Source organism: Natator depressus, chromosome 2 (assembly GCF_965152275.1).
Source record: "Natator depressus isolate rNatDep1 chromosome 2, rNatDep2.hap1, whole genome shotgun sequence".
NCBI classification, from domain to species: Eukaryota; Metazoa; Chordata; order Testudines; family Cheloniidae; genus Natator; species Natator depressus.
In genome coordinates this window covers 16,618,164-16,644,474 of record NC_134235.1, presented here as the reverse complement: position 1 = coordinate 16,644,474, position 26,311 = coordinate 16,618,164, and the positions used below count along the sequence as shown (strand labels likewise).

At 42.7% G+C, this 26,311-nt stretch overlaps 1 protein-coding gene across 1 annotated transcript in view; it reads right to left on the bottom strand.

Moving 5' to 3' along the window:
- Nucleotides 1–912: 912 nt before the first annotated feature.
- The window catches only part of HHLA1 (HHLA1 neighbor of OC90), a 49,783-nt gene continuing 24,384 nt past the window's right edge, over nucleotides 913–26,311 (bottom strand). Inside the window, exons 13-15 of the mRNA XM_074942941.1 lie at nucleotides 5,327–5,483; nucleotides 1,412–1,494; nucleotides 913–1,126 (exon numbers count right to left, since the gene is read on the bottom strand). Of these exons, the coding sequence (XP_074799042.1) occupies nucleotides 1,083–1,126; nucleotides 1,412–1,494; nucleotides 5,327–5,483 (284 nt within the window). The 3' untranslated portion in view covers nucleotides 913–1,082. The remainder of the gene's footprint in view (nucleotides 1,127–1,411; nucleotides 1,495–5,326; nucleotides 5,484–26,311) is intronic.

Genomic DNA, 26,311 nt, shown 5'->3' with positions numbered 1-26,311 from the left:
ATACCAGCCATTGTTCTTTCTAATGACCTGACTTTTACTAAGTGGTGTGGTTATAATTTATGTCATTCTAAATTCCTTTGCCCTTTGCTATGACTGAGAGCTTAGCACTTGCACCCTGCCACCAGGTACTATGGTGAACATACGCTTTGAAAGAGGAGCACCAGAAACCCTTGTTATGCCTATAGATTACTTTGTGGTTCCCAGTTGTGATGTTCTTCTTCTTTGGTATTGTATTAGTTACTATAGTCTTCTCTTTATTAAAATATCTGGGTTAAAATTGTACTCAAATTTTGTACTCAAATGTAAAATATGTTCACCTTGTTTGAAATGTGAATACTGTAGTTGGATGACATACTTTTGATTCACGGCAGCATTAGGTATTACATTGGAACACACGTGTTATGTGATTTTTGTTTTGTGGTTGTTGCTTTTATTAGCAAGAGCTGTTTGTTCACTGAAGGTATACGAAGGGATTGAAGGGAGCAGGCTAAGGACAGGACTTTTTAGTACTTGATATGAATCAGCATGAGCTAATATAGATACAGCATAGCAGTGAAAGCACTGTAGGTACAAACATTTCTTATAGAAGAAGATGCAGTGGTTGTATTCTCCCACTCACATGGCTCACCGGTTTAAAGCATGGAATAAGGGAGATCTCTTGATTTGGAACACTGAACGATCTGAAAATGTTTAGGTTCATGAAATAGTAAACAAGTGTCACCTCTTAGACGTCTTTTAGGTCTGATTTAAAATTATTTCATATTTATTATGATCTCTTTAATGTAATTTTGGACAAAACTAACAATCTGAATACATTAACAGACTTTATAGATACCTTTTATAAAGCACAGTTTAAAAATCTTTTTAAAATATTTCATTACAGTTAAATTTATTGTTTGAAATTCACCTGGTTTTATACATCATTTATACAATCCTGTGGAGGAAAAAAAAATCTCTAGAAAATAGCTGGTTGATACAAATATTTGCAACTAACATATCTAGCCATCAATTGTTGTTAAATGGAAAAAGACTACTAAAGACTGCCAGAACTCTTCTTATTTGCAGTAAATTCCCTCAGTGCTTTAGACAGATTTACAGATGTTTGTAAGGCATTTTTGCTTTAACGCTGGAAGAACAAAAGAAAATCACACTCAGAACATATTTCACAAGGAGAATTTCTAAAACATATTATAAGCTTAATTATACGTTTATTTCATAAATAAAAGATAATAAAATAGCTATTGGGGACAGACTCTTAATTGCTCTGTGGAGATTTAAAGTGTCTCGTTAATGATCTTTAGTACCTTTTGCAACTTTACTGAGCCATATTTTCAGTGGCTATAACTGGACATACCTCCACTTTGACACATTTAATAGATTATGGAAGAGTATAACCAGAAAGTTTACTTACTTTGTGAGTAAGCCTTTCTTTTGACCCTTTCACAGATGTAAGTTGCATTTTTCAAGAACCAGGAATAGTATTCAATACAGTACCTAAAGATTTAGTCAAAGTTAGGGGAGTAATCTCTTTTCATCTATTGTGATTTTATATGTACATTTTTTCAGGTAAGTGTTCTAGTTTAAATACACAAAAAATGTATGCTGCATAGAAAAGCCTGGATTCTGATTTTGTTAATGCTGCTATAAATCTGGAATAATTCCACTGAAGTTAAATGGAGTTACCCATGATTCAAACCCTGTGGATGTCAGATCAGATACTGTCCCAGAATATTTATCCATTTGGGGCCCAATTCCCAGTCTTTACTCAAGTAAAACTGCCATTAACTACAATGGGAATTTTGCCTGTGGGAGGACTGCCTGTCATCTTATTTGGAAATCAGGTAATTCTTACAAGACTTGTTCTTTCAAAGATAAACACAGTTAGCCCAACCTTGCTGTCACCCTAATAATGCAATATAATGGGCTGACTCCATATACGCCTTTTTGCATTGGACTATAAAGCCTACACTGTACTCATGAAATCCCACTGAGTCAATGGAGCGATGCTGATTCACACCACCTGAAGATCAGACCACTATCAGCAAAATTACAAATGCAATGTCATCAGGGATAAGTACCCAATGACACCTACCAGGGATTTGCTTCAGACAGATTTGAATATAGGGACTAATCTAAAGACCATTGAAAGACTCCTATTAATTTCAATGGGCTTTAGATCAGGCCCGTAATGGAATATGACAAATTTTCTAAATAGAGATCCAAGGTGGGTGAAAGGTAATATCTTTTACTGGACCAAGTTTTCTCTTGTCTCTTTCACCAACAGAAGTTGGTCCCATAAAAGATATCACCTTACCCACCTTTTTCTCTCTAATATGCTGTCAGCCACATGGCTACAACAATGGAAGATACTTTCTAAATGTCTTTTCTTCCGTTCTGTATTTCCATCTCTCATTCGCACTTGTGGAAGTTCTTGATTTAATTGTCTCGGTATAAGTTTTTCCTCTCAAATTCTTAAGCTTTCAAGGCCACAAATCAAGTATACAGATTCTTGTCTGAAGAAATTATTGTCCACATTCCTCTCTCTCTCTCTCTCAGGAATAGGGATTAATGGGAATAGACCGATGCAAGGATATCCTACTCATACAGAAGTATAATCAAAATACTCAGAGGTCTATATTTGTAACATTTATCAGTAGCTCTAAACTTATTTAAACATCTGGGGATTTAGCGTAGGATTTTTTAAAGCACTTAACATTGCCCTAAGTCTGCTTCCAGTGACGTCAATGGCAGTTTTATTATTACACACTGTCAGGACAATGCTGAGCACTTTTGAAAATCTGTCCCATAAAGCACACTTAAAAGAGCCATTTTTAATGGAAAAGTTTAACAGAGGAACAACCTGAAGGCAGCACGACAAGGGTGCTGAGATGGGCATGCCATACGTAGAAGCCTTGAGGACTGTATGGAAGCAGGAAACCAGACAAAAACTCCTCCTGGCACAGAACATATTGTTCTCTCTCAATTGCTCTTTCAATTTGACTCTGCATTTTGTTGGTGTAAGTTCTGGGGACAAGTGGCTCTGCTCGGCGGGAGAGGGGGGAGAGATAGCTCCTCCCTCCCTCCCCCAGCTCCCAGGTACCTGATTTTCCACAAGCTCCTCACTAACAATATTTAAGAGTGAGGGGAAAAGTATGCTGCCCCCCCCAACCTACAGCCAACTAGAAGGAGTCTAAAAATGATTGTCTGGGTTCTCCAGCTACATGCAGAGTTCAAAGCCCTCTTGGAATAGAGGAAGACAATCTAGTGCAGAAAATGGGAAGGCTCAAAGGCTATCCTGAGCCTAGGGAGCGAGCATGGAAAGAGGCACAGTGTATTAAAAAAAAAAGGAGGGAAAGAGGCATGATTAGTTCAGTGCCTCAAAAAGTATATCACTTATCTAGGCAATGAATCTTGCAGCACCTTGTGGAATCAACCTAAGTAGCACTTTTCCTTTACCAACAGGATTTTCTATTGCAAACACACCAGCTGCTATTTCTGTTCCTTTTACATCACAATGTTTTTGATATTATTGGGGGAAGAACCCTGCTGGTGAGGAGCCTATTAAAATACATACTTCAGTGCTGGTTCAACATCAAAACTGCTGGGATTTCAGGTGGACTTTCATCTTACAGTGACAGCCTCAGTGAAGTGAATGCCTCAAGTTTAGACTCATGAGGAACATGATGCTCATTAATTTTTGCTGTATGGTCGGAGTTAACATCAGCCCAAGAACACAGTGAACTCAGGAGATTTGCTACCACCAGAGAGCCTGGATCAGACCAGGCTGCACTTGCATTGCTGGTGAACAAAAATGGTTGGAAAATTTCCAGTGAACCATTTTTGTAACCGAAAATGGCTTTTTTTTGGACAAAATGGACTTTTTTTTCAAAAAGGGTCCAATTTTCTCAATTTTTTTGGGTCAAAATATTGAAATTTGAATTTTTAGTTTGTTTATGAAAACCTCAAAAAATTCAAAGAAAATTTTTCACAAAAATGAAAACTCTTTACTTTTCATCAAATAATTTAATGGAAAAAAATGTCAACCAATTCTCCTGTTTACATTCAACGCTACTATAATTCCATTGACTTCAGTAGGATTTTGCTCACTAACAGCAGGGCTAAAATTTGGCTTTTTATCTTGGAAGCATGCAAGCTCTCCTCCTACTTTTCCTGTATCTATAGGCAAGCTACCAAGTTATGTAGGTACTAATCAAATCAAGAGGGCTTGAGCTGTGCTGGATGGTTTCTTCAGCACCATTTTCAACTGAATTTATGAGCAGGTGTTACTGAGTGTTCTGAGAATTAGAGAACTACAAAACACTCCTCTGCTCCAATTTACAACAAAGAAAGAGAACCCTCTATTGTAATACACTTCAGTGTAAGTAGCAGCCTGAGGCCTATCTCAGGGGAAGCTGGAGAGCAATGGGAGAGGCATATTTTTCCAGTTCATACAGTGACTCATCTGCCACTACAGGGTCCTGCTGGTTCAGTCATAGGAAGGTGCTAATTTTGGAGCTACTCCCACATATGGGCTTTCGGAGACCTGGTGAGAGTCTCAGTGATGATAATGTGTTGGAGACATGCAGTGGCATCCAGCCATGGGATTTTTCATAATGAGGCAGGTAAGTGTTAACATCCCCATTTTACTGATGGGAAAACTGAAGCACAACATTTAGGTTATCCACTCCTGGCCTTTATTCCCAGCTCTACTCCCAACTTGCCCAAGGTCACTCAGCAGCAGAACAGAGCCCAGTAGTCCTGCCTCTCCCAGTTTCCTATTCTAGGCCTGAGGGAAAATCCTGGCCCCCAGCTCCATCGCTGTTGTGCCCTCTCCTCTCATTGGGTGTAGGGAGTACAGCAGAGCTAGGAGGGGCAGAACTAGCTCCAGGACCAGGGGAGTGGACCATTGCCTTTGCCCTCTTCCTAGAATCCTGTGCCTAGCTGGGAATCTGGCCTCTGACGATGAACAAAACCAACCTGCTAGAAGAATGTTGCCCCAGTGTACTAACCAGTCCTTGCAGGCTGTGTGAACACAGCATTCAGGTTACCTTATTCCAAACGAATCACTGCCTGAAGCTGAGGGACATGCCCTCTTCTCAGACTCCATTTTGTCCCCACACACACACCACAAAAATCCCAATCCCAAGTGGTTGGGGCTGATGCTTCCCTGAAATGCATCCTCCCTGCATGCTTGATTGTAAGGTACCATAGGGCCAGACTTGCAGACTTTCAAAACTAACGGTTGGTGATTGGAAACTGTCCTTTGAGAGAGTAACACAGAGCATCCCAAGAAGGTAAAGGATGGCAAAAAGAAGGCTAGATTTACCTCATGGCTTCTTTTCTTGAATTTCTTCTTTGATTGACACAAAGGCACTGCTGGAAAAATTTACACAGCTCCATCACGCAAGGATTGATCTTTTGAGCCATAAAGGTAACAGGAGGGGAGTTCATGGGTAGCTCTTTAAGAGTTGCCTGTGGACATCCTAGAAGAAATATAACTCTGAACTAGTGTGAATACTTGGGAAAGATGCTGATTGACAAGTTCATTGCGCTAAATGTCATAAAAACCAAGCCTGTGTGGGACAAAACTAATGGAAAAACATAGTACACAATTTGGGAGATCTTTGAGTGAGATCAAGTTTTAAAATAGGAAGGTCTCCGTTCAATCCATGCTAACACCTATTTAGCATAGCTCTAAGGAATAATCTTATTGAGTTCCTATTTAGTTTTTTACAGAGCATCATTTATAAGTGGAAGTTCAATATAACTGAAATTGCAGCTTTGCAAATTGTGATGCACTGAAAAAATTGAGAATTTTATTCCATTTCATTATAAATGACATTTTCTATATCCAGGTTTCACTTTCTAAAGGATACAAAGGATTCTGACCTACAGTTTTGCATCCATTCATTAAGAAGGTCACTGACAGCCTAAAGCAGAAATTTTTACCGGGTTTGGACAACTCATTCTTATTAATTCTAATGGGAATTGGGCATCCAGTTCCTTTAAGCAGCTCTGAAAATCTCAGTCTAAATACCTTAGCTGTGGGTAGAACTGGGTGCTTATATGGAGTATATGGACTAAACAGTCTTAGGTGAAGGGTAGGCTGAAAATTTGACCCGAAGCCTTAAGAGTAATATTGTTTCCATTTTCATTTGTATTCCATACATGTTTTGATCATCTCCACTGAATGTTCTAGCTTCATGAATTCCCATGCCTATATGATTAAGGTCTAACAACAATCTCTAGATTCACTGAGGCTTCTCAGTGCAGTTGTGATACTGTACCTCCTCTTCCTCTGCTGGAATCTGAATTGTTAAGTAATGCATCACCTGGTTCATATTTTTGTCCCTTAGACTGAAATTTGCCGGAGTTCACAGATGGCAGCCTCTCACTCTTCTGCACCTCTTTTTATATATCTGTTTAAGAACAGGAGAGCAGAGGCTTTGACACTAGCTGAAATATTACTGAATAGACATTGCTGTTACATTTGTTTCTTTGTTTGATTTATATGATAATGAGCAAATGCAACATCCGTTTGATAAGATCTAGATTGCTTTGCACTGGCAATTATATTACCAAGAGGATTTGACAAAAATTTCCCCATTGGGCTTTAATAAACCCTATCTATGATATGCATATATGCTTACAGAAAGTGGTTTGTCACTTGTTTCTCTGTTTAAATAAAAACACTTTCTCATAATGAAGAAAAACCTTGCATAGCCTTTTTCATGTTAAGTGCATTGTCCGGAAATTTTTGTTTCGTTCCCTGAAAACTTTATTGAAGTTATTGATAGCATAGCACAGTATTTAAGGGTGCACATGTGTACAAGAAAACATTATAGATGGATCTGCGGGTATCCGACCCTGAAAACCCATTTTAACAAAATCTGCCTTTTGGAACAAGCTGGTTTGTTTAAAAAGAAAAGAAAAGAAAAGAAAATTTGCTCTTCCGAAATATTTTCACAAGCCCTGGAGGCAAGTCTTTATTCTCTGCTAGGGATGATCTCATAGTGTCCAGAGATGCAATTAATTCCTTCCAAGGCGGGGAAATGGCACCAAACCTCCCTTCAATATGATGGCAAAATTTTAACAATAACATTTTGGCTGCCCGCTCCCACCCATCCCTGTTCTCTGCACTCTGTGACATTATTAACCAGACCGTCAATGTGAGGCTCCAGCTTTCCAGATTGTCCCTCTTCTACTCTTACTGAGGAATACCATTCTCAAGCACTGTACTGGGTAAGCCAGGCCAATATTTTAACTGTGTTTTAGTAATAACAGATATTCCCCCAATCCAAACAGAAATTTTAAGTAAATATTTTGTTTTTTTAAAACACTTTTATTGATTTTGTTCAGTAAATATAGAAAACATCCCGCCAATCAAACAATTCAGAAGGCACAACAGAATTTCACCATGAGGAGGTGGTTTGCATGGTGACTATTAGACTTTGCCCAAAGGATCATAACTTTTATCCAACAAAAAAACACAAACTCAGAGGTGAGGTTGACTTGGGATAAATAAACTGAGTTCAAGTACCAATATCATAGGTCCAGTCAGTTGATTGTCAAATGATGTGGTTATCCATTGTGACGTGACTGTTTCCTTATTTAGCAGGTGCCTAGAAGAAGGCTGGTTTCAGAGTAGCAGCCGTGTTAGTCTGTATCCATAGAAAGAAAAGGAGGACTTGTGACACATTAGAGACTAACAAATTTATTAGAGCATAAGCTTTCATGAGCTACAGCTCACTTCATACAGTAGGCACAATCCATGCTTACAGCCCTGGTTCGCACCCCGCATTGCTGATGCTCCTTTTATCATGGAGCAGTGGCCATCAGTAAGTGAATGGTATTTTGATGGATTCCATCCTTTTCTCTTATTTTAAATGTGGGGTTTAAAGATGTTTCATGTTTGTTTGTTAAAAGGCTCCTGATGCAACTGGGTGGCCTCTGATGGTTTTAGTAAAAGACTTTCTCTCATTACAATAGTTTCACTTCTGCTGTTATGTTTTAATTGATATTTTGGATTATAAGGCTTAGCGCACTTGAGATGAGAGAGGCTTCTGAAATAACACCTTAATGATTGCCCTGTCCTATTCATTCCCTTTGAAGCATCTGGCATTGGCCATTGTTGGAAGACAGGATACTGGGTTACATGGTCTGACCCTGTATGGCCATTCTTATGTTCTTAATGAGCCTTCCATGGTACTGAAAGCAAATACCAAAGAAGAACACACACTTCAGATGAATTGTAATGGCCAGATAGTTTAATTCCACAGTGACGGCACAGGTCCTGTCCTCATGGACCCATGAAGACAATGGTCTGATGAGTTTTCCATTAGATTTAATAATTACCGTGTCTTTGGTTGTTGTTATATCAATATAGCTTCAACTAATGTGCTCTTCACATTGAGTTACTGGACCATTTACCCTATAGATACAAATGGATCATCTGCAGCTAACATGACTTTCAAAGGGTTTTGTGGGACGTGTTGGGATGCTGATATGGTTTCCTTAGTTCCTGTGTTTTCTTTTTTGTTTATTAAATTTATGCAATGATTTTTTTCTCATTGTAGGACTATGTGGTTCAGTATCTCTCTCTTGCTCCACCAACTCATCTTCAATTCTTAATAATTTCTGTACATGGGTCTCCAAAAAGACTCCAACTTTTTATCAAAAGAATCTCCAAAATATGCAATCTCTTATTAACATCTGGTCCAATTTTTTACAATAGAGTAACAGAGACTTGAAATCAGAAATGGGTAAAAAATTTTCTCTGTCCCATGGTGCCATAACGAAGCTGAGGAAGTCATAGTGTGAAGTGCACAGCTGATTAGCCATCTCTTACCGCTGATGGTGTGTGGTGACAAGAAACAGGTGAGGGATTTTTTTTTTAGCCTATTGCAGCAGAAACCAAAATATGGTGCCTTAAGGACTAAAGTAGACCGATCATAGGGTTATTATAGGTGGAGCATTTGGATTTCAGAAACGTCTTTGTTTTATTAATTGGAATCCTGTTTCTTTTTGGGATTTTTCCCACCTCTCTTTAGACTTCTTCACCCTCTCCACTATCAAAGATATACTGCACCGGTAGTACTGACCTGCTCGCCTGTTGCACAATGATAAATTAATGTTAGGAAATAATTTCATTAATCTTTCACTAGCTATGCTAAAAATGCGTCAAGGATATAAACATCCATCTCTGAGAACAGAAACAAACCGCTAATTACCTGGGGTTAGAAAGAAGGTTCTCTACTGGTATGTTCTTGAAAGGTTATGAATTATGGGGTGGTGGTTATATTTCCCTTTGATAAATCTGGTACCAGCCACTATTTGACATGGGACTAGACGGACCATGGCACTTCCTATGAAATGTGTAGAAGTTATGGCATATGACACTTCAGATCTCATTACATGAAAATCCCCAGCAAATACTCCATACATTAATTGGAAACAATCTTTTATCTTTAAACCAGCAAAAAAGGAAATTCCAGCACAGTAGCATGGAGCATTCTTATCATTCCAGGTTCATTAAAAACACTTTTAAGCACAAGTTACAGCACTATCTAAATGTGTCCTTCACTTCTATATAGTGTCACCCTGATTCTCTGATTCACATCAGTGTAACGCTATTTACTTTAATGGCACAGCTGCTGGGGGTACATCCACAGCCAGTGTACATTACACCAGCTGTGAGTCTCCCCCCAGTTTACTCCAGTGTAAACGAGAAGAGAATCCTCCATTCCACGGTATACAGTGCCCTCATTGTAGGCTGCATCCACACTGCAAGCTAGCTAGGGCTGTGAGTCCCCTGCTCATGTACCATATACTTGCACTAGCACTCATCAAGCTAGCACGAGGCTAAATAACAGTGCCGCTGCAGTAGCTCTGGTAGCTGACGTGGCTGAGATGGGCCAAATACTTACTCACAGTTTTAGGTTACTGTGGCTACGCTACTATCTGTATGAGCGCTAGACTCGCTTGATGAGCACTGCTGTGGGTATGCACACAGGAACAGGAGACGGTCACCGCTAGCTTGCAGTGTAGACAAAGCCTGTGGAGAGACGACTTTTCCGCACAGGCCAGTGTCACTAGAGGAGGACATTTCACCGGAAGCAGAGTTGCCATTTCCGCATATTGCCGTACAGAATGCTGAAACAATTCCTGGCTACGTCACCATGGGTTATTTTTAAGTGCTTGATGGCTCAGTCACAGGGTTGGATTAAGGTCAGGTTTTGGGGGTTTTAGTTTGTTTTTGTGGGTTTTTTTTAACATGGGATATGTGTGTCTTTATTAGAGCTAGTCAAAATGTATCTGTTTAAAACTTTTTTATGATACAGGGCTTCTATTCAGAAATGAAAATTTTCTGCATTTTTTAAAATTTTGTGACTTTTTTTCCCATGGAAAAAACCACAAAAATTGGTTTTTGGTCCTCTCCCCCCCCAACACGCCCTTTTCCCCAGTCTTTTTCAGTGGCAAAAAAGAAAAAAATGAGAAGAGAAATGGGGAAAAAAGATGAGAAAGGAAGAAAAACATTTTCATTGTCAGTTTATGAAACATTTTGTTTTTTTCAGTTTTGAAAACCAAAAAACGTTCAGTTTTTTTGTTTTGTTTTTTAGTCAAAGTGGTGGAAGACAAGCAGCGTCACCTTTTTAGTGCCCTGCATGGTTTTTGTGTTGTGTTGTCATGCATTTGCATTTAACTAACACTCTAGATAAGGTGGCTAGATGGCAGCAAAGACTCATACAATTGTTGCGAAAAATGCAAGCTTTAAACATTGGCTGGTGGGTGAATTGTTTTGTGTCTCTGCCACTTATTTTGTAAGTGTTTTTGTGACAAGGAGAAGTATTTTTTTGTGCTCCCTGCTCTTGTGATGCAGCCTCATGGAAAAGGAAAAATCTCACACGCAATGTTAGGGGCCTAGATCATTCCTGCTGGCTCCTCTATGCATTGATCTCCTTTGACCCACATGGACAGAAAAGGTCAACTGTATGGCCCCATTTCCACTTCCTGGAACCCGGCAGAAGAATCCCTAGGAGGGAGTCAGGATCCTTGTGGAGGGGAGCAAGACCAGAACTAAGTTGGGAGACAATGATTGTAATGGTGGGGGCTCAGGACAATGCTGCCCCCCTCCCTCCTATCAACCCTACAGAAATTAGGCAGAAAATGTATTGCAGTCCTGAGCTGTATTCTATTTCCCATGGAGCCCCTCCCTTCTGGGAAAATAACAGTAATGAGGAGTCCCAACCACAGCCTTGGCCAGGAAAGGATCTAGTAGCAAAACTACCAAAGAATAGAGAGGAGATGATGGGAGAGTTGGTGACTTCTTGACTCCTATAGGGCACCCTCCCACACAGAATGATTTGGAGGCATTCACAGAGGGGTACACTCAAAGTTGTGGAGCAGATGCAATGTATGGTGTTGGTGACACTGTTGAAGCTAACTGGCTTCAATCAAGTTGCTCTTGGATTTATGCTTGGGATCAGGATCTGGCCTTACATCTATTTGAGATTCCTTACACACAGGATATAATCCCTCTGAAAGAGTAATTGCATTTTTGGGTCCAAATACCTCACATTCTGTATGGTTTCTGCAATCTTATGTTATATGATAGGAGAGGTCATTCCACTTACACTTGCATTAATGAAGCTCTGTTGAAATATGCCTGAGTTGTCTAGTGCTGACATGAAGTTTAATATAAAATGGCATCCAGAGGCAGGAGGGAAATGAAGTTGCTGTCAATCTGAAAGAGATTACTTCAAAGCAACGTCCGCCCCCTTTGGAACTGGCCAAGCTAGCAGTAAAATTGGACCATCCCTGCATCCCAAACTGCCAAGCGTTCTGACATCTGGCAAACATCTGTATGTCAAGAGGCCAGGGGAAACTATGCTTCAGATATTGAACAAGCACTTGCTCAAATGGCAAGAGCATGTAAATATCGGCTCGTTTAGTGGAAACTCCACTTCAAGTGTTTCTCTGCCTCACAACAGGTTTGCAGCAATTCAGTGGACTTGTCTCTTTAATAGCATTTGGCACTTACTGATTTCCCATTTAATGCCAACTGAAACTTATTGGTTTCTTGTTCTAATAAACTGTCTTTAACGACATCACATTGAGTCTGAATTTTAGACTTAGACTGTGTACTGAAATGGATGTTGAAGTTACCGTATAATGCATATATATAAATATATTGAGAGCCCCTTTCTTATAGGCTCTCAAAGCACTCTGCTAAGGTGGGCAAGTATTATTCCCCTTTCACAGACCTTAAGTGATTTTCCCAAGGCTAGAACGGGTCAAACAACTTTTGATGGAACAGTTTTCTATTAGAAAATGCAGTTCTGTTGAAACCAAAATGTTTTTTGGGAATATGTTGATTCCAATGAGCTGTTCAATAGGAAAAAGTTGAAACTAACTGTTTCAACTTTTTTGTTCCATTTTCATAATGTTGAAATGTTCTGTTTTGATGTCCTCACCTGATTTCGTATATAAAATATTAACATTATATATATAATGAGCTATTCTAATGTTTTGACATTATCAGAATGAAACCTGTCAGTTTCCCAACTGGAATTTCTGTTCTGTGAGAAAATTTGACTTTTTGTTCTAAATGAAAATGAATTTTCCACAAAAAGGTTATACAGTGAGTCAGTGCCTCACTGTATAAGTGAGTACAGACCTGCAAAGAGAACTCAGGAGTTGTGGCCTGCTAGTCCTCTGCTCTCACCCCTGGTTTTCTGCATACAAGACCACTGTGGGATAAGATATAGATAGGTGGGAACAATAGTTTTATCACTTAGCATTAAGATCTGAGTGGAAAACTGTCTCTGCTGTGGTGATTTCATTGCCTGCTTAGGGCAGGTCAGCTCACTAAGCAGAAATATAACTATAGTATTTAATAACATTGACATGGTGATATAAATTGTTGTTTCGTCTTGTAACGTTCACATAACAGTATGGTTTTCAAATGAGACTGATGGATCTGGTTCCTCAGAAGGAAGTGCCAAGCAAGCCTGCCTCCTGCTGGCAAGTGGCTAAAAGTCATTTTCTGGAATAATACTCTGTTCATTTAAAAAATACTGCCACTGTATTCATGCCATTTGTGTGGCACTCACTGCGAGAGAGATCTCTTTACCGTCACCTGTTACAAAGAGGTCCTCCATGCCCATGTTCTTCTTCTCACTGCCATTTTACAAAATTATGGGACAAAGTCAGAGAATACATGTGGATTCTTGGAATAGTGCTTCCCCAGACATGAGGCACGTGAATTACTCCATCCTGTAGGTGACATCAATTTTATAGCAAAGGCTTGAGTCACCCATTGGGTCCCCAGAAGTTCCTGCACAATGGTGCAGGCTGCCTATAGCCTTTTTCCATGATGAGACCCAGTGCCAAACAGTGCACCCCACAAAGTGTCTGGTGCCTGCCTAGCAGGTGCCAGGATCTGGTGGGTTGAAGCTACTCTGCCATCCATATTCTGCATATCCCTGAGCCTCCATCAAGCCCCAACTAATTACATACAAAGAGTCTGATCCTGAGAGGTGCTGATGTTGCTGAGAATGCTGGGTGCTTAGGATGAGGCCCAAGGTGCTGCACTGTCTGAACCACTGTTTATTTCGATTATAAGATAGCCTGATAAACCATCAGATCACATCAAAGGTCTGGAAAAGGAATTTTCCACACTCTGATTTACTGTAGTATTTGCAACATTGCACATTACTCATTATTGGAATGAGGGTTGCCTTCCCTTAAGACTTCAGGTAAAGGTCTCCAGAGCACTGTTGATCCCTTACAGAAACTCATAAGACACCATGGTAAGTAGCTAGCTAGCTGGAATTTCTTTATTTCTAGTTGTTGCTAAAGGGACATCTAACCTGTCTCCAATTCTGAGGTCCTAGAGATACCCAAGATTTGCAGTCTTCACAGAGAAGGCCAAGCTGATCTGAACCAAACAACACAGAGCTTATAATAAAAAACACCACAATCAAAAACATCTCTGTGCAGAATCATTTTCTGATGGTAAAGAACAACTGCAGCATGGTCAGGTATGTGAGCCTAATTCTTCTCAAATTCTTCATTTCTCACCATCTAGGATACAAAGAAACCAAAAATACACCCATTAGTTATGCTAATCACTAATTGCCAGTGACAACCAATGGGTGCTATGGGGAGTAAGATATATTTGCCTCTTGGAATGGCTACATCTATTTAAGCAGAAGAAAAACAACAGAGGTCAAGAAGGACAAAGTAATTAGCTACCTACCATCATTGCCTGGGGCTGGAAGCCTTCTAAATTCAGTACTTCTTTCTACCATCTGGTATTTATCAGTTGCCTACTGGTAAGTTTCAGTAGAAACTCCTGGTTGAGAATGACCAAAGTCCCAGGCTAGCTTGCTCTCTCTCCTTCTCGTCACTGCCTGTCTTGCTACAGGTTGTCCATCATTTGGGGTTTTATGCCTAAGTACTTCTTCCGGTCCAGCTCCATTGCTTTTCATGGCTGACATTATCAATTTCAAGCTATAAATATGCATTATACACAGGTGAAAAATTAGACTTCTTTAAGAAACATACATCATCTAGCTCCAGTTTGCGTTCCAATGCTTTGAATTTTTACTTCTCTGAGGCTATGTCTACACTATAAAATTATGTTGACCTCAGTTACGTTGGCATGCAGCAACCGCAGTTATTACATCGCTTGGGCACGCGCACGCTACACTGTGCGTCGGCAGTGCGTGTCCTCACCAGGAGTGCTTGTATCAGTGCACGTGGGTAGGTATCCCACTGTGCAACTTACCACCACTCAGTGCCTGGTGTTTTAGAAAGTTTTTGCAATGCCTTGTTTTGGAGGGGCGACTAGAAGCGTGGGGGCAACTTCCCACAATGCAGTGTTCTCCAGCCCATCACTTCTACTGCATCCCATAATATTGTGCATCTTCTTTTCAAAAATCCCCTCAGACCTGTGTGGCCCTCCTTACTGTCAGCCATCTCTAACAGAGGCGTGGCACCTGAACAGCTCTGCACTATTGTCCTGAGCGCTGCACGCACAGGGCGCAGAGCTGCAAGAGGAGCCACGGGGAACATGACCCTGCCTGGGAGGCAAGACTGCTGTGGGACATAGAAAGAAACAACTCAGGGTTGGTGGTGGTGATCACAGAGCAGCTAGAGAAGGTGAAGCGCCAGCTCTGAGCCTGAGAAACAAGCACTGACTGGTGGGATTGCGTCATCATGCAGGTTTGGGATGACGAGCAGTGGCTGCATAACTTTCGGATGCACAAGGCCAAGTTCCTGGATCTGTGTGCGGAGCTTTCCCCAGCCCGCCGGTGCAGAGACCCCCAAAATGAGAGTGACACTGACTCTTGAGGAGCAAGTGGTGATTGCACTGTGGAAATGCACAATGTCAGTTTGCTGCCAGCCAGGCAGGAATCAATTTGGAGTTGGGAAATTCACCACAGGGGCCATTGTCATGCAAGTGTGCAGGGCCAGTAATCACCTCCTGCTAGGCGGGACTGTGACTCCAGGCGATGTGCAGGACATAGTGGATGGTTTTGCAGCAGCAGGCTTTCTGAACTGTGATTGGGCGATAGCTGGCACGCGTATTCCTATTTAAGCAGCAGACCACCTTGCCACAGAGTACATTAGTAGAAAGGACTACTTTTGTATGGCTATGCACTTGCTGGTGGATCACTGGGGATGCTTTCCTGACATCAGCGTGGACTGGTCAGGGAAGGTGCGTGACACTTGCATTTTAGAACACAGGACTCTGCAGAAAGCTGCAAGCAGGGACTTTTCTTTCCTGACTGGCAGCTTGCCATTGGGTACATTGAAATGGTAATAGTGATCCTGGGAGACCCAGCCAGTCCCTTGCTCATGAAGCCATACACCGATCAACTCGACAGCAGCAAGGAGCGCTTCAGCTACAGGCTCAGCAGGTGCCCAATGACAATTGAATGTGCCTTTGGTTATTTGAAGTGTCACTGGCATTGTTTTCTTATGAGATTGGATCTGAAACAGAAAAATATGCCACTGGTTATAGCTGCCTGCTGTGTCCTGCAGCATATCTGTGAAGCAAACGGAGCAAAGTTTCTGCTGGGGTGGAGCGCAGAGGTGACGCGATTGTCTGCTGAATTTGAACAGCCAGATACAAGGGCTCTTAGAAGAGCTCAACACAGAGCTACATGGCTCAGAGAGGCTTTGAAAGAACATTTTAATAGTGAGCCAGAGCAGTGCGTGTGGCTGTAGTGTGTCTCTGCAGCCTTGCTCTTTTGCAGCCAGGTAGCATTCTTGTAGTGATTGCTGTGTACGTAGGAATATAACACTGTCAGTGCACCCATTGTTTGTGAATAATGTTATGGTTCTGTGACAAAAAGAAGTAACAGGCAACTGGAGCATGTCAAACCTGCCCAGCATCAAACAGCATATGTTGTGAACTAATAGAGTTGACTCTTTATCCAAACAAAATAGAATTTTATTCCATAACACGAATGAGGCCATTCAAAAAGAGCATTTAAAGCTTAATAAATTAAAGGAACAGAACTTATGAAGGGGAAAGAACAGTCATTTCCATTTCAGGTACACTTACACCAACCGTGGCTTTCACAGGTCAGCATATGTAAAGCTGTGATTGTCTTTAATGTCCCCCGGGGTGGAGTGGTAGGAATAGTGCAGTGACCCCTGATGACATGTGGAATGTTGTGGGGGATGGGGTAGGGAGGTCCCGATATTGAGTTCTCTATGGGCTACAGAGGGAGGCAAGCACCAGATTCTTGGACCTGTAGATCTACCAGAGTCTGCGGCTTCATTGGTTGCTTACTGAGGAGCCCTATTATGAGCTGGTGCATTTTCCTCTCTTTTTCCTGCTGGGATTCCTGGGCCTTTCTCCTCTCCAGACTGTCTGTCAGGGTGATCCTCTGGGCCCTAATCTGGTTCTCTGAAGCAGCACAGGCTTGCAGCATTTCCTGGAACATGTCATCTGGAGTACTCTTCTTTCCCCTCCCTACCTGGCTCAGGCGTTCCATGGGTTGGAGGGGGAGCCCCTGAAGGCCACAATACCAGCAGCTGTAAATGCAACACAGAGAGGTACCATTGTCCAGTGTATTCCCAATGGAAATCGAAACTTAGGATACTGACCTCACTCCCCTTGATCCCCCAAAGTTGTAAGCACTACATTCTCACTTCTCCTTGGGACTGATACAGCCCGTCACCCATCACAGCACTTGCCAGGGTGAGTATGGCCCGTGAAGAGGGTTGGGGGAATAGCTCACAGCCATGGATATAGCTATACGGGGCAATGGCACTCAATACTGGCACCATTTCCCACAGGCAGTAGTGACTTTAGCTGGTATCTCACCCCTGAGAGTCACAGAGGCAGAGAGTGCAAAGCTGCTGCTAGCCTGGGTACTACAATGGTGCCTGCTGAAGAAATCGCAGAGATCTCTACGGAGTATTCATGGGGCATCCTGGTGCACATAAACAAATAACACTACATAGCCTCCCTCTGCCTAACTCCAGAGGAGAATGAAAAGTAGCTGGGAACTCTACCTCTTGTGGTGGTTGCACTACTTCTTCAAGCACAAGTTTAAAAAAAAGAGTAACTCAACAGCTGTGCCCTGCTGCTTTGGGGGCTCCAGCCCTGTAATTTCAAAGCAAACTGCATACTTACCAGAGGTTCTTTCCCCTGTATCGGACTTGCCTGTGCTCGACTGTTAGGACTGGCTGGACTGCGGTAGAGTCAAAAACATGTCCTGGGTCGCTGCACAGCTGGATCCCCACGTCACCTGTCTCCCCATATTCCTCTTCCTCTTCACTGTTCAGAAAAAGCCTCTGACTCAGATTTCTTGGAAGTATCCACAGTGTTGTTGGGGTTGGTCTCCGCAAGAGGACGGCTTGTAGCTCTTTGTAAAAGCAGCAGGTCTGTGGCTCAGCACCAGATTGATTGTTGGTCTCCCTGGCTTTCTGGTTTGCCTGCCACTGCTCCTTGGCTTTCATGCGGCACTGCCGCTGATCCCTAGTGTAGCCCTTCTCCTGCATGCCCCAAGCAATCTGCTCGTTGATATCCACGTGACCAAGGCTGGATCAGCGCGGTGCCTGAACAGCCTCTTCTCACCACAAGCAATCCAATATTTCCTGCCTACTCCAGCCAGGAGCGTGTCTGCAGTGTGTAGCCGGCATGGTCAGCTGGGCCGTTCAACTCAACAATGGAGAGTTGCTGGTGTGCTCACCAAGTGGGGAACCAGGACAAGGAATTTCAAAAACTCGTGGGCTTTAAAGGGGCAGGGCAGCTTCCTGTCTAGGCAGCAGAGTTCACAACCGTAACCAGTGGGGTCAATGTGGGGGATTGTGGGACAGCTCCTGGAGGCCAGTAACAGTGGACGTAAGTAACGTAGCGTCTACACTATCACTGCGTCAACCTAACTACATCAGGCCTGGCTCTCTGCCACTCAGGTGTTAAGTTGGCGTAGCGGGACACTTACATCGACGGGAGCCAAATTTAAGTGTAGACACATCCACAGCTAGGTCGACCTAACCGTGTAGTGTAGATCAGGTGAGAGAGTACTATTAAAATAAGAAAAGCGCAAGTACAGAGTACAGTGCCCAAGCATTTGGGAAAACCCACAGAAATGGATGAGAGCCCAGAGCACTGGCTCCAAACTCCCATAAAGGCAAAAACCAAATGAACAAAATATACTAAGATGTACTTAGAAAGTTAACGCTCCCAAGAAGTGTGATCGTGCCTGACTAAAGAAAATTGGATGTTTGCAGTAGCAGCTGCACGACACACATGCAGACGCCCACATTTAGAGAAGGGCTCGTTGTGAATCAATAACCAGCCGGCTGAAGACAGTATGAGTTGGTATGCACAAGAGCTTTCCTAAATCAGAAATATCATTGTTAGACTGCCAAGTAAATCTGAACCAAGGTTTTGTTTCCAAGTCTCTGCATGAAAAACCCAGGGGTTGCTGAAAAAAAGCAACCCCCTCTACCTTCACTGAGCACACTGCTTAAGAGACATTTGCGTGGGGAATGCAACGTGCCAATTCGATCTCTCAGGCAGCTCCATTAGCACAAAAGGGCCACAAGGAAGCAGTGTTTGCCTTTAAAAGTGATTGCAGCCCAACTGTGGAGTCTTCATGTTGCTGCCCCTATTTTGACCAAGCAGTTATCACAGGAAGTTCTGTCTTATTCAGATTTATTAAAAACCCATTTCAAACTACTACGATTTCCTTTGACAATGTCAAAACATTGTTTTATTTTTCCATATGCTTCCAATTAATCTACCAAAAAGTCTTCCTCAAAGCGTCCCTCTCCTACGGAACTGTATTGGTACCTATTTATCCGCACCACAGAGCTATTCATATTCAATTTCCTATGTGCTCAAACCCACCCATGGGTCTTCATAAGAGAACCCCTCAATTAGTGCTTATGGAAATAGTTACAAAGAACATCCACAGATTAACTGGACATTTCCCACTCATTCACCTCATTTCCCACCTCCTTCCCCAAATGACAGATACAGGAATTTTACTGCATACCTTTGCTTTCTAATGCTGTATACAGAGTGTATCGGATAGCTCCTAATTATACAGCAGTTGTCAAACTTCATTACACCGTAACCCCCCTTCTGACAACAAAAATTATTACATGACCCCAGAAGGTGGGACTGAAGCCTGGCCCCACTGTCCCAGGTGTGGGAGCCAAAGCCCACGGACTTCAGCCCAGGGTAGGGGGGGCCTGTAACCTGAGCCCCGCCACCCAGGGCTGAAGCCAAAGCCTGAGCCCTTGGGTTTCAGCTTCAGCCCAGGACAGTGGGGCTCTGGCTTCGATTTCAGACCCAGGCCCCAGCAAGTCTAATGCCTGCCCTGGTGACCCCATTAAAAAGAGGTGGTGACCCACTCTGGAGGCCTTACCCAGAGTTTGAGAACCGCTGAGCAGAACATGGTATAACAAGATCCCCAGCCTGGAAGTCTAAACTAGGCAAATTCAGACGAGAACTAAGGTGCAAATTTTTAAGCGAGGTTAATTAAATATTGGAACAAATTGGGTATTACTGTGCTGGATTCTCTGTCATTTGAAGGCTTGAAATCAAGACCGGCTATCTGTATAAAGAGATGCTATTGCTCAGACAGAGGGTGTGAGGTTGATGCAGCAATTACTGGGTGAGGTGATTTGCCTGTGCCATGGAGGAGGTCAGGCTAGATGATCATAATGGTCCCTTCTTGCCTTAAACTTCTTCCTTCTAGAGTCTAATCTAATCTGCTTTTTTAATATTCCAAACCAGTCTATTCTTTACTCTATAATCCATGTCAATCATGTGTGCCTTGTACATTTCAATACCGGGGTAAACCCTGTCCCACCCAGGTGATGAGACGATACTTACACCAATCAGAACTCTTTAGCCACAACATCCAAATGCCATTCTAGAAAGTGAAAAGAACAGGAGGACTTGTGGCAACCTTAGAGACTAAACAATTTATTTGAGCATAAGCTTTCGTGAGCTACAGCTCACTTCATCGGATGCATTGGATGAAGCGAGCTGTAGCTCACGAAAGCTTATGCTCAAATAAATTGGTTAGTCTCTAAGGTGCCACAAGTACTCCTTTTCTTTTTGCGAATACAGACGAACACGGCTGCTACTCTGAAACCTGTCATTCTAGAAGTGCAGTCATGCATGCTAGTGTGAAGTTATGGCATAGTAGCAGCTCTGCTTAAGGGCTGGAAGCACTTGGCCCTTGACCAGACTCTCACATTACACCTGAGACCTACCTCTAGGGCTTGATCCTATGTAGCTCTCCTATGTAGAGCTCCCTCAGCCCCCACAAGCCAAGCTGAGCAAGACCAGGCCTATACCATATGACATCTGGTCCCACACAACCTGGAACACATGACTGGATTATACTGACTATATGGTAGGAAGGGTGGTCTCGTGGATAAGACATTGGACTAGCACTCAAGAAACCTGGCGTCATTTCCCAGATCCACCACAGACCTCTGTGTGAAATTAGGCAAGACCCGTAATCTACTTTGTGCCTCGGTTTCCCATCTATAAAATGGGGTCATACTTTTTTAACCTCACAGGATTGTGGTGAGAATAAATACATTAAAACCTGTTTCAGAGTGGCAGCCGTGTTAGTCTGTATTCACATAAAAGAAAAGGAGGACTTGTGGCACCTTAAAGACGAACAAATTTATTTGAGCATAAGCTTTCATGAGCTACAGCTCACTTCATCGGATGCATTTGATGAAGTGAGCTGTAGCTCACGAAAGCTTATGCTCAAATAAATTTGTTCATCTCTAAGGTGCCACAAGTCCTCCTTCTCTTATTAAAACCTGCGAGACACTCAGACATTCTGGTAATGGAGGGCCAGATAAGCATCTTTGCTAGAGGGACTATATTTGGCATACTCCTGAAATCCTGCCTCCTTGTCATAGCTCCTCAAGCACAGCATTTCTCTCACACCATTTTAGTTTCATACCTACTTTAGATTGGTCAGAAAATATATGTGTTAACTGGCAGCAACAGTATGTACGCTACTCTGTTCAAATGCTGCCTTGCCTGGAGCACAGTTTGCAGTGTGGCTTTGATTTCAGTCTGATACATTAGCATTACGAGAGGAGAGTGTGAATGTCACGTCTCCGAAAGGCAGTGGAAGAACATTAATTTGGTGTGATTCGCTCGGCAGCTAGGGCACTCTCCAGTTTGAAAATCAAAGTGATACTCAATGTCGGTAAAGGAATAATCTGCTCCTGTACAGGTTCCCTCCCTCCACTGTGTGTTTGCCAATGCATCTTGTCTTCCCTGTGTCGGTCTTTTAGACTGGAAGCTCCTTGGGGCAGGCTCTGTCTCTATTTTAGTGTCTTGTGTAGGGCAGAACATTTTGTTAATGCTGAACAAATACATTATTATTAATAACACTTTGCAAGGAATCCAGCCTAATTCTGAGAGGTAGAACCCATTGAACACACTGGAGATGCTATGGAAAATCAAAACACGATTGGCAGCAATAGTTTCAACAAGTCATTAGACATAATCCCACCTCCTTCCTACCCTCCCTTACCCCCTTTGACGTGGCTTGGCCCCCAAGGGGTGCCAGAAGAGAACAGTCCCTGCCCACAGGAGAGCACAGGAAATGGGACTGCAGCCAGACTTTGCCTGGGGCAGGATATGAGGAGACAGGCTTTTTGCATCTTTCCTCCTGTGTGCAGATAAGTCAGGAGTAAGCCAATATATGACCTTTCACATCCATACAGGCATTCAAATAGCATAGGGACGGTGAGGAGTGCTGCCGAAATTCCTAGATTGGTATCATAAATCAATATCCACAAAGTAAACTGCCAGCTTATTGATACACATTAAGTGTTCACTCCTGCAACAGGATCATCTGATGCAGACCCCTACAGAATCCCACTGACTTCAGTGGGGCTCTGCATGGACAAAGGGGTCTATGCTCGGAAATTCAATTGCAGGATGGTGATATAAGCAATTCCACCTTGATGTGGTCCTTAGTCTATTTGCAGTCATTCCATCTATGAAAAGTAGGCATGCCAAATAATAGATAGGACATCCACAAATATTTCTATGTCCTGTCTTGTTCCAGACTAAATCTAAAGTGCAAAGACTTAATGATAGTCCCTCTCCTAATATTAAACCACATTATAGTTTTATAACATCACATTAATGCAGACAAAGTCTATGGCTAATTCAGTGGTTGATTTATGGAGCTGGGATTCTGGCTACGTATGAACATTAGTTAATACTCGAGATGCCTGATCCTGAATCAGCGAAGCCAATGCATGTTCTTCTCTGATGACAGCAGGATTAGATCCTCTGTGCACAGGGAAATCATCCCAGCTATCTCCAGGCAGTGCCAGTGAATGTGGGCAGGCATGTGCAGAATGTGGCTGGGCTTAACTGAGATGAATTACTGTAAGAGCTGTGTGTACAGGAGGGTCTATCCAGCATTGCTCAGGGTGATGGATCTGGGTCCTAAATCAAGTCTAATAATGATCTGGAGAAAGGGTTAAACAGTGAGGTAGCGTATTTTGCAGAAGATGCATTACACAAGTATATACAATAATGACGATCTAGAGAAGGTATATCCTGTTATCCTGTTCTCATAACACAACAACAGGGGGACATTCAATTAAATTAAAAGGTGACAAATTCAAAACTGATCAAAGGAAATACTTTTCCACACAATGTATGGACAGTGAAACTCATTGCCACAGGATGACTTTGAAGCCAAGAATTTAACAAGAATCAAGCAGCAAATGACCATTCATATGGTCAAGAATATCCACAAGAATAAGGAATGTTTACAAAACATTTGGAAGGGATATTAAACCTCAGACTTCAGGGTTTAAACCAAGCTCTAATTATTAGGGATTAGGATGAGATCTTCATTGGGGCAGATTACCCACATCTGCCTACTATGGGGCTTCTTCCCATTTCCTCTGAAGCATCTGGTGCTAGTCACTGTCAGAAACAAGCTAGTAGGCTAGACAGAAAGGAAGGCTCAGTGGCTGAGGTGCTAGCCTCAGAGTTGGGAGACCCGAGTTCCATTCCCAGCTTCACCAGAGACTTCCTGTATGACCATGAGCACGTCAGCTGGCTTCTGTGTGCATCAGTGGCACAGCCCTGCTACATGGAGGTGTTCTGAGGGAAAAATACATGAATGACTGTGAGGTGCTCAAATACTGTGGTAATGGGTGTCAAACAAGACCATGGGTCTGATGCACTATGGCAATTCCTATGGATGCTGGGGATTCTCATCTGTGGAATGACTCCTGTCTGCAAAAAGCCTCTTTGGATTCCATTTACAGAAAGTGGCTTTAAGAAACTCTTGAGCTTTCATGTGCCTGATGCCCCATTCCCACCACTTATTTCACTTCTGAATGCTGGGTTGGGTGTTCTTCACCCTACGGTGCCCTCCCACACAATAAAATTACATTTATCATCAGGAACCATGGAACAGCTGCTTTAACTCTTCAGGCCCAGCAGCGCTCGGTGGTTAATATCACCCTGCAAAACAGACAAGGTCTGCCTCAAAGCAGAAACACTGCCACCGCACCTGACAGTACAGCTTTTCTCTGGGAACACCAAAATCATTTCATTTTGACCACATGAAGTAGCCTCATGGGCTCCACCGAATTTCCTTTCTCAGGAGCAGTTTATAATTGAAGAACAAAAAACAAAGCGGAGCAAAAGAGGACATGGAGAGCTCAGAGTCTGGCTCATTGAGTGCTTTGAAATATAAAAGACATGGGATAAATTTGCATCACATCACCCTAACCGGCTTTAATTAGCAGACAGGATGAGTGAATTTCATGTCATGGAAAAACAGTTCACATATTAACCTAGGGGCGGGAAGTATGAAAGCACACTCAGCCCATCATTCCTGGCTTTTGACCATGGCAATTCAGGAATGAAGCAGCTATCCGCAGGCGACGACAGGGGGTTGCCTGTGGGCGAGCACAGGGCAAAGAGGACCAGCATGACAGGGTAGGTCACAACGAGGAGTATTCAGCTGCTGGAGACCAAGGGGAGAAAGACTAGTAGGGAGCCAGAGAGTGGGGTGGTGGCCCCACTGGGCATAGAGAGGAAGCAGAGTAGGGTGGGCAGATTGAATGTAGGCAGGGTCCATTGGGAAGCAGAGATACATGTCAGGAGGAGAGGTGGATGTGTGCTTTGTGGTGGGAGTCTTCAGACTGGGAGATGTGTTGCCTGATTGGGAGACGGTCCATGATGGTCATTATGGGCTATTTTCAAAAATGAGAATGAGAATTAAATGAGTATGAATAATGAAAAGAGAAGTAACTTTTCTGGACTTTGATGGTAACTAGGCAGGAAATTGGTGTGAATCCAGTGGGAGAGGGAAAAAACCATTCAAAATCTATTAAGCACCAGCAAAACATCTGCAGCCATTCCATCTTGTGCCAGGACCAGGTCATATGGCACCAAGCTAAATAGGGATGTGTCAGCAGTTGGTCAGGAGACTAACTTGGTGCTGTGGTACGTGGTCTGATGATTCAGTAGGTCGCATTCTTTTCTCTGGATTACTGACTAGCCAAAGGTGCTAGCACCAGTCTGGGAGCACGATGCTGCACTGCTTTATGATGAACAGTAGCATCAAGGTCTTGAATACTCATGGTCATCAAATATCCCAGGGCTCTTTCTGAATGAACCACTGTGGTCCTGGCTAGATATTAACTGGGGAATTTGCATGCTGCTTAATTAAATACCTTCCACTGTTCCAGTCACACACGCTTTTCTTTTTCATACCCTGTCCTACACTGTTGTGCAGTATTGCTGTGCACTGTTAAACAGCTTTCATGTTCCACCCGAGGGGTGGCTGAAGTGAGCCCTTTGAAAAGGCACTCTGGGGTGCTCCAGCTTGAAAGTCACATTATAAAAACAAGTATCATTAGAGAACTGAGTTCAATGGCTGCTCTCAAAAGATAGCTCATATGAGTCAAATAAAGTGAGATTAAGGCTCAGTTTTTCAAAGCTGCCTGGAGGACTTGGATGCCAAATTCCCATTAACTTTGGTGGCTTAAGTGGCTCTGAAAATGTTTAGCCTAAATCAACATACAATCTTAAAATGAGGTATTCACATTCCAGACCAGGCGACAGACAGGGAAGGAATTAAGATCAAGTGAAAATCAAGATTAAAAACCCTGAAACCACCACATTCCACTCTTCTGTCATAGGAGGCACCCCCATGGGTCAAGATAAGATGTATCTAAATACGTGAGTCCTTCTCCAGCCCAAACCTCAATAACCCTTTGAGTTTTGCTAGTCACTGACTGCAGCTGGGGAAACCATCTTTACAGTTTGGTTTCCCTTAGCTTCTGTATGGCTCACTGCAGCCAGGAGACTCAAGTAGGAGTGCTAGCTATACATACTGAGGCCTAAATGTGGAACCAGCAGGGACAAGAACTGCAGCAGGGCATGAAGCTTCAAGATGCAGAGTTAATTTCCTCTGACCTTGTTTTCATCTCCTGTATTTCTTCCATGATAATTTGGAACAAAGGCAGGGATGAGCCAGAAATAAAACCCATGATCCAATCACCCCTGATCGTAGAGAGGGCTCAAATTCAGCTCTGAATTTCTCAGCTTGGGGCTGGCTGTAAAATGAACCAGATAAAACCCCAGATAAAGCCTCACTCCTGAACTTGGAGAAAGTGTGGATCCACACACCCCTGCCTAAATAGTTGCATGGTAGGAAGACAGGATGGGGTTTGGAATGTGGGTTAATTGAAATGGAATGGGATGTTGGCTTAAGTCTTTATGTTTGTTATGAGTTTATGTTACTATTCT